The 9,739-nt window shown below is 38.7% G+C and overlaps 1 protein-coding gene across 1 annotated transcript; it reads left to right on the forward strand.

The window, feature by feature from the left end:
- Positions 1-5,787: 5,787 nt before the first annotated feature.
- LOC100472814 (olfactory receptor 12D3-like) lies at positions 5,788-6,786 on the forward strand. The gene has a single exon (XM_002929478.4). The coding sequence runs from the start codon at positions 5,788-5,790 to the stop codon at positions 6,784-6,786; it is 999 nt and encodes a 332-aa protein (XP_002929524.1).
- The last annotated feature ends 2,953 nt before the right edge of the window (positions 6,787-9,739 follow it).

The following is a 9,739-nucleotide window of genomic DNA, read 5'->3' on the forward strand; positions in this document are numbered from 1 at the left end:
AATTGTTCATATCATCTCTCTTCTCATAAAGATGACAAATATATGTAGACATGAATGTAAAAAGTAAGTTTTAAATATTTGGAAAGATCTTTAGGAGAATATATTCGTGGTACTAGAAAATCAAAATCAATGAGGAAAAGTGGCTATCTTTGGACCACTTGCAATTAAGGGAAAAATGTGTATGAAAGAGACAATATTAATAAAGGTGAAAATAAGACAAAATAAGAAAAGATATTTACTGTACATACAGCCAAAAAGGTAAAATTAGAATCCAGAAAATACAAAACATTCTTGCTAATACAGAGGAAATTACATATGGCTTTTTTATGTTGAGGTACATTCCCTCAATATCCATTTTTCTGAGAGTTTTTATTATAAGTAGATGTTGACTCTTGTCAAGTGCTTTTTCTGTGTCGGTTGAGATGGTCACATGATTTTTGTTTTTTAAAGACTCTGTTTGACAGAGAGAGACAGCAAGACAGGGAACACAAGCAGGGGGACAGCTAAGAAGTTGTTATTTTTGTTGTTGTTGTTGTTTCTTTCTTTTTAACTGCAATTCAATTAGCCAAANGGTGGGGGAATGGGATAGACTGGTGATGGGTAGTAAGGAGGGCACGTATTGCATGGTGCACTGGGTGTTATACGCAACTAATGAATCATCGAACTTTACATCAGAAACCAGGGATGTACTGTATGGTGACTAACATAATATAATAAAAAACATTAAAAAAACCCAATTGTTCATATCATCTCTCTTCTCATAAAGATGACAAATATATGTAGACATGAATGTAAAAAGTAAGTTTTAAATATTTGGAAAGATCTTTAGGAGAATATATTCGTGGTACTAGAAAATCAAAATCAATGAGGAAAAGTGGCTATCTTTGGACCACTTGCAATTAAGGGAAAAATGTGTATGAAAGAGACATTATTAATAAAGGTGAAAATAAGACAAAATAAGAAAAGATATTTACTGTACATACAGCCAAAAAAGGTAAAATTAGCATCCAGGAAATACAAAACATTCTTGCTAATACAGAGGAAATTACATATGGCTTTTTTTATGTTGAGGTACATTCCCTCAATATCCATTTTTCTGAGAGTTTTTATTATAAGTAGATGTTGACTCTTGTCAAGTGCTTTTTCTGTGTCGGTTGAGATGGTCACATGATTTTTGTTTTTTAAAGACTCTGTTTGACAGAGAGAGACAGCAAGACAGGGAACACAAGCAGGGGGACAGCTAAGAAGTTGTTATTTTTGTTGTTGTTGTTGTTTCTTTCTTTTTAACTGCAATTCAATTAGCCAAAATATAGTACATAGTTTCAGATGTAGGGTTTAGTCATATCACATGCTCATCACCCAGTTACCCCATCCCTCCACCCACCTCTTCTTCCACAATCCTCAGTTTGTTTCCTAGAGTCAAGAGTTTCTCATGGTTTGTCTCCCTCTCTGATTTCTTCCCATTCAGTTTTCCAACCTTTCCTCTAAGGTCCTTTGCACTGGTTCTTATATTCCACATGAGTGAAACCATATGATAATTGTCTTTCTCTGTTTGACTTATTTCACTCATCATAATACCCTCCAGCTCCATCCATGTCGATGTAAATGGTGGGATTTCATCCTTTCTGATGATGGTGGAGTAATAATCAATTGTATATATAGATATATGCCACATCTTATTTTATCCATTCATCTGTCGATGGACATCTGGGCTCTTTCACAGTTTGGCTTTTGTGGACATTGTTGCTATAAACATTGGGGTGCAGATGCCCTTTCAGATCACTATAGTTGAATCTTTGGGATATATACCAATNGATCTCATTGTGGTTCTGATTTGTGTTTCCCTGATGCTGAGTGATGTGGAGCATTTTCTTATTTGTCTTTGGCCAATTTGTATCTTCTTTGGAGAAATGTCTGTTCATGTCTTCTGCCCATTTCTTGACTGGATTCTTTGCTTTTTGGGTGTTGAGCTTGATAAGTTCTTTACAGATCTTGGATTCTAGTCCTTTATCCATAATGTCATTTGCAGATATCTTCTCCCATTCTGTGGTTTGCCTCTTAGTTTTGTTGACTGTTTCCTCTGCTGCTCAAAAGCTTTCCATCTTGATGAAGCCCCAGTAGTACATTTTGGTTGTTTCTCTTTTCCATTTGACATTTTCTTAAGTTAAATCATGCACCCTTTCTGTATCCAAATGGCTCAGTTTAAACTTTATCATCCTTTGGTTTCTTAATATATTTCTCTAAATGATGACACAATTTGTACCCATTCACTGTTAGAATTTTTAAGGATATGAGTTGTGTCTCATTTTTATTATGTATTTTCTTTTCTTTACTTTTTAAGTGAACATCACAGGCTCTGCCACAACTTTTATTTCACATTAGACGTAGCAAAATGGTCTCATAAGTACACCAACAAAATGAAAATAATTATTTATTGAGAGAGAAAAATAGAATAATCCTTTGAGAGGAGTTCCCAAGACATCTGTGCCCGAGACCTCACTAGGGAGAGTCAGAGGGGATTCAGCTTGTTTGTTTTGTGGTCAGAACGGGAAGGAGGGCAAAGTCTCTTGTGATGTATTCTACACTTAGATATGAGATATTTGTCATATAAGATTTTGAGCAGCAAATCTTTTTGTTTATTTTATTCAGAGATAATCAATATATTACAACACTGATTCTTGGATTTCCTTATGCACCAAAAATACATATTTAATTCAAGGTGTGTATAGAAGAGAGTAAAGAGTAGGGTGAATTCACAGTTAGAATGTAGAATAAAAGAGATTAGATTAGGAGTTGTTGGGGTTTTTTTGTTTTTTGTTTTTTTGTTTTTTAACGGAAAGGAATTGAGACCATCAGAAATAGTGAGTGGGAGAAACTGGGAAATCTCTTTGAATTTAGATTGTTAAAATGACAGAAAAGAACAAGCAGTCTTGTGGAACAAATCTTTTGCTGGAAAAGCTTTGAATTTTTTGATTTGCTTAATTATTCACTTTTTGTTTAAGGGCATATACCTGCATATATGCATTTACCCAGTGTGTTTGTGAGTGTGTGTGTGTGTGTGTGTGTGTGTGCGCAAATGACTAAGTACAGTGCATAGAGGGCTGCCTTGTTTAATTTAACATTCCCATGTACTTAAAATTATTTAACTAGTCCCCTCTGGTCATTTAGCTGGTCTGTGGTCTTGTAATGCTTAAATGAATATAATGTTTGGCACTTGCAGACACTTCTGAAGAGCAATCTAGGAAGTGGAATTGCCAGTTTAGAGTCTGTGAGATTTTTGTATTTGATAGTTTTTGCCAAATTGTCTCAGATTTTAAATCAATTGACATTCCTACCTGGTGTATTTTTGCCACCCTCAAGCAAATATGTCCNGAAGCAGGCTCATAGCGGAAGAGCCTGATGTGGGGCTCGATCCCATAACGCCGGGATCACGCCCTGAGCCGAAGGCAGACGCTTAACCGCTGTGCCACCCAGGCGCCCCCAGATTTTAAATCAATTGACATTCCTACCTGGTGTATTTTTGCCACCCTCAAGCAAATATGTCCTGACAAACGTTTTGATTTTCATCAAAGTTGCATATCATTGTATTTTAATTTAAATTTCTGTTTAACTTATTTGTATATTTTTTGCCGATTAAAACATTCTGTTATGGTTTCAGTTGCTTCCATTAGGAACAGTACAGAGTAACTTTCCTATTTTTCACTACAAACACTTTTTCAGATGACATATATTCTGTTGAGAAAACTTGATTTTCTTTTTTTTCCCTGTGTTGTTTTCTTTTCTTCTTTTTAGTATGTTCAGTTAGCCACTGTATAGTACATAATTTGTTTTTGATGTAGTGTCCAATGATTCACTAGTTACGTATAATGCCCAGTTCTCATCCCAACACGTGCCCTCCTTAATACCCATCACCTGGTTACCCCATCCCCCCACCCCCTCACCTCTGAAACCCTCAGTTTGTTTCCCACGGTCCATAGCCTCTCATAGTTCCTCTCCCTCTCTGATTTCTCCCCCTTCAGATTTCCCTCCTTTCCCCTGTGGTCCTCTGTGCTCTTGCTTATGTTCCACGTATGAGTGAAACCATCTGGGTTGTTTTCTTGCTGTACTTTCATGTGGATGCAGACATTTCCCTACTTATTGTTCACATATGAGTAAATTGGATTTGGGGGGAACAAGTTACCTGCAGGTGGTTTGTATGGGAAAAGGGAAGGGACCCCTTCCCCAGGTGCCTGGCTCACTGGTCCCTCTTCTGCCGCACTTGTAATGTCCATGCACTAACATGGTTTCCCCGTCACTTTGATACTGTCTGCACCCCCAACTTGCCCTTTTTGAAGCTCCCAAGAAAGTCACAGTCAGTGTGAGGCATGCCCTTTTTGAGACTGATTATTTCTGCTGTTTTCAACGTTCTGCTACTAAGACTTCTCAGTGCAGTGGGGTTTCCACCCTGCCGCTGGGATGCCCTGGTGACTGCTGATTCATATGCCCTCTGCCTACACACTATTTAAAGTTTGTGGCTTTTTAAAAATGTCTTCTGGTTTCATGGAGGTTTAGGTTGTGAGAAACTTTATTATTATTATTTTAGAATACACTGAGGAGATTTAAATCTATTGCTGTGCTTCTACCAGTACCCAGAAATATTTCAATTCTTACAAATATGGCAGATGGACTCATCAGATATATTAATTTTAATGCTATCAATGAAGCTGACATTGAGTCCCGTTCTCTCTCTCTCTCTCTCTCTTTTTTATTATGTTAGTCACCATACAGTACATCCTTAGTTTTTGATGTAGTTTCCATGATTCATTGTTTGTGTATAACACCCAGGGCTCCGTGTGAAACCTGCCCTACTTAATACCCATCACTGGGCTAGCCCACCCCCCACCCCCCTCCTCTCTGAAACCCTCAATTTGTTTCCCAGAGTCCATAGTCTTTCATGGTTCACCTCCCCCTCTAATTTCTCCCCTTCATTTTTCCTTTCTTCTCCTAACGTCCACCATGCTCTTCCTTATGTTCTACATATAAGTGAAATCATATGATAATTGTCTTTCTTTGCTTGACTTATTTCACTTAGCATAATCCTCTCCAGTTCCATCCATGTCGATGCAAATGGTGGGTATTCATCCTTTCTGATGGCTGAGTAATATTCCATTGTGTATATGGACCACATCTTTATCCATTCATCTGTTGAAGGGCATCTCGGCTCCTTCCACAGTTTGGCTATTGTGGACATTGCTGCTATGAATATTGGGGTGCATGTGGCCCTTCTTTTCACTACATCTGTATCTTTGAGGTAAATACCTAGAAGTGCAATTCCTGGGTCATAGGGTAGCTGTATTTTTAATGTCCTGAGGAACCTCCATACTGTTTTCCAGAGTGGCTGCCCCAGCCTGCATTCCCACCAACAGTGTAAGACGGATCCCCTTTCTCCACACCCTCACCAACATCTGTTGCTTCCTGACTTGTTAATTTTTGCCATTATCTTACTTTTTAAAATGTATTCATTAGATATCTGCATTTTTTCCATATGGGCTGTTCTTTAGGTTCGGCTTAGCATTCTGAATATGCTTCTTACTTCTGTATATTACATACATCACACTGACCAGACTTTCTCACATATTGCTGTCTTCCTTAATTATGTTGCAAATGAATTCAATTTTAACATTGCTAAGCATTTTTCTCACCATGGATGACCCTTATAAACTTGCAGACAAAAAAAATTGTTTCATTTAACCCATACGTTGTATGGAACAGTTTTGCTAATTATCAGTTATTTTTCTTCTTAAAGCCATGGAGAACATCACTGCAGTGAATGAGTTTATTTTGCTGGAACTGACCTCCATGCGAGAGCTACAGCCTGTAATCTTTATGACTTTCCTCATTCTGTACATGATCGATCTTCTTGGAAATGGGTCCATATTAGTGATTGTCATCTCAGAGCCAAGACTCCACTCCCCTATGTATTTTTTCCTGGGAAACCTCTCTTGTCTGGATATCTGCTATTCTTCAGTGACGCTGCCCAAGCTAATGTCAACCCTCCTCTCCACTCGCAGGACCATATCTTTCCTAGGCTGCATCACGCAGCTACACTTCTTCCACTTTCTGGGCTGCACTGAAGCCATCTTGCTGGCCATTATGGGCTTTGACCGATTCGTGGCCATCTGCTACCCACTTCGCTACACTGTCATCATGAGCCCCCAGGTGTGCGTCCTCTTGGCAGCCGTGGCCTGGCTCACCAGCTTCTTTTATGCTCTGATGCATTCTGTCATGACCGCACGCCTGAGCTTCTGCCATTCTCTGAAGCTCAATCACTTCTTCTGTGATGTGAAGCCACTCTTAGAATTGGCTTGTGGTGACATACAGCTCAATCAGTGGCTCATTTTCATGGTCACTTGCAGCTTAGCTATGGCGGCATGCTTCCTCACGCTCCTGTCCTATTTCTACATCATTGGCTTTCTTCTGCTCAAGAGCCAGAACTGCGGTGTGCTCCGCAAGGCTCTGACCACCTGTGGCTCCCACTTCATGGTGGTGTCTCTCTTTTATGGAACCGTGGGGCTCACCTACATTCCCCCGACCTCTGCGGGCTCCGTAATACAGGAACGGTTTGCAGCTGTCACACACACTACCGTCACCCCGGCTCTGAATCCACTGATATACACCCTTAGGAACAAGGAGGTGGCTTTGGCTCTGAGGAGATTGTTTGGGAGGAAGCTGAAGAAAGTCACTGACAACACTAGAAGAAGCCAAAATTGTATGTTATTCTTATCACGTTTATTTTCTCATCTGTAAGCAACTGATACATTTCTTGAGTTTTATTTTCCTTCCAGTAATTTGTGCCATTGGTAACTATGTTCTTCATGTATATGATTCCAATTACTCTTTACCTAGTCATTCATTCACTTGAAATATTTTGCGGAAGATTTTACGGTAGAAAAGACCCATGAATATGTGAAATGAGGATGTGGATCTTGGTTCAGTTGAGGGGCTGACAATGCAAAGATGAATAAGTAATTGCACCTCTCTTTCAGAAAGTGAAACATGGGGAAACGAGGAAGAATCAGCTCAGCAAGGTGAGCATTCTGTTGAGTGGCTGGGTCAATGAAAGTTTCGCTAAGAAATGGCACTTGAGCAGAATGTAGAAGGAAGTGAGGAAGAGTGATGCAGGTGCATGAGGACGCAGCATTGTACTCAGAAACAACAGCAAGTGAAAAAGCGTTGGTGTACAGGGTGCTTCCTGTATGTGAGGGACAGCAAGACGCCCAGGGTGCCTGGTGCTGTCTGGGTAATGAGGGTAGCGAGGTGTAGGTAGCCATGCTATGGGCATCATGTCGGCCATCTGAAGGCTTCAGCACACACTCTGGGTGATACAGCATCTGAAGGAAAACAGACTTGAACTAACTTGGGTTCTGAATGTGCAGAACACAGAACGGGGGTCAAGGAGTCAAGTAGGATTCCCATATAATCCTTTGCGTGAGAACTGCCAGCAAGTTAAGTTAACTTCTACATACATTTTGAACACAAAACCTTCAGTATTTGCTGGTAGCTTAGCTGTGTAGTGTGAAGAGGCATCAAGTATGATTACCAGTTGTTATTTATCTATGTGAACTCCAAGGAATGTCGGGAGTATAGATAAATTGGGCTAGGAACATAACAAGGTGTGATAAAGGTTTCGATTTGCTTTTCTCATGGTAGGAGTGGCTGGAATTGTTTTCCTTCCCATTAATTAGTCCTCTTTGCAAATTAGAGAGGAAGCACAGAAAGTATTTGTCTAAAGTAGAAGCCATGTTTTATCAGCTATACTTGATGTGATTATCACAAATGTATAACAGTCTGTGTGCTAGCCCACGAGATACTACTGATGTAAAAATCATCATTAAAGTTAAGAGAAGAGAAAAATTCTTAAATATTTTCTTTTGATCTTTTTTCTTTCAGTTTTATTGAGATATAATTGACATACAGCACTGTATAAGTGTAAGCTGTGCAGTATAATGACTTGACATATGTATATTGTGAAGGGATTATCATAGTAAGTTTATTAGTATCCATCATGTTATATAAATTTCTTTCTATGAATAAAATAAATATTCTTTTCCTTGTGATGAACATTTTTAGAATCTACTCTCTTAGCACCCTTCAAATATACATTAATAACAAACAATCCAAAAAAATAAATTAAGAAAACAACACCATACACAATTTCATCAAAAGATAAAATGCTTAGGAATGAATTTATCCAAGGAGGTGAAAGATCTGAGAGTGAAAGCTGTAAGATATTCCTAAAAAAAAATTGAAGAAGACACTGACAAATGGAAACATATTGCATGCTCATGGATTGGAAGAATTAATATTGTTAAAATGTCCATACTACCCAAAGCAATCTGCAGATTCAGTGCAATCTCTATCAAAAGTACAATGTCATTTTTCATAGAAATAGGAAAAACAGTCATAAAATTTAGATGAAATCATAAAAGACCACAAATAACAAAAGCTATCTTAGTGAAGAAGAATAAAGCCAGAGGCATCACATATCCTGATTTCAAAGTATATTACAAAGCTATTGTGATCAAAACAATATCATACTAACATAAAAATAGACACATAGACCATGGGACAAAGTAAGGAGCCTAGAAATAAATCAAAATGTACACAAATAATCTTTGACAAAGGCACCAAGAATACACAATGGGGAAAGAAGAGTCTCTTCAGTAAATAGTGTTGAGAAAACTGGATATCCACATTAAAAAGAATGAAATTGAGCAGGTGGACAAAATGGTGATACACTTGGTCCTGGGTGTATTTTGGTCTGTTTGTTACAAGACAGTAGATCCCAAAACTGTGAAGAAAGAAAAACATATATATAGATATATAGATATACAAAAATAAAATTGAATACAGTGAAAGAAAGCCAAATATGAAGAATATATCTATAAAATGTAAGTGTAAAAATGAAAATTAATAAAAAGACATGGGGCGCCTGGGTGGCACAGCGGTTAAGTGTCTGCCTTCAGCTCAGGGCATGATCCCGGCGTTATGGGATCGAGCCCCACATCAGGCTCTTCTGCTATGAGCCTGCTTCTTCCTCTCCCACTCCCCCTGCTTGTGTTCCCTCTCTCCCCGGCTGTCTCTATCTCTGTCGAATAAATAAATAAAATCTTTAAAAAAAAAGAGTCGATAAAATAAGAAACNAGATCTATAAAGAACTTATCAAACTCATTAAGGAGGGCACATGATGTGATGAGCACTGGGCGTTATATGCAACCAATGAAGTGTTGAACATTACATCAAAAACTAATGATGTACTATATGTTGGCCAATGGAACATAAAAAAAGAACTTACCAAACTCAACACCCAAAAAACAAAGAATCTAGTCAAGAGATGGGCAGAAGACATGAACAGACATTTCTCCAAAGAAGACATACAGATGGCCAACAGACACATGAGGAAATGCTACACATCACTCAGCATCAGGGAAATTCAAATCAAAACCACAATGAGATCCACTTTGGTGGGGAGGACGCAAGATGCTGGGCGAGTAGGGGACCCCCGTTTCAACTGGTCCCTTGAATTTAGCGGGGTATCTACCAAACCCTTTTGAACTCCCACAAAATCAGCCTGAGATGTAAGAATATATATCTGGATCTCTGCAAGCAGAAAAATGACGGCTTTATGCACTAGGACATGCAGAGTTGTGACTCTATGGGGGAGCTATCAGAAGATAAACAAAAGGGGGAGGGAGCCTCC

This window comes from Ailuropoda melanoleuca, chromosome 18 (assembly GCF_002007445.2).
Source record: "Ailuropoda melanoleuca isolate Jingjing chromosome 18, ASM200744v2, whole genome shotgun sequence".
Classification (NCBI taxonomy): Eukaryota; Metazoa; Chordata; class Mammalia; order Carnivora; family Ursidae; genus Ailuropoda; species Ailuropoda melanoleuca.

Coding starts and splice junctions, on each gene's coding strand:
- LOC100472814 (XM_002929478.4), top strand. CDS start 5,788: ATGGAGAACATCACTGCAGTGAATGAGTTTATTTTGCTGGAACTGACC.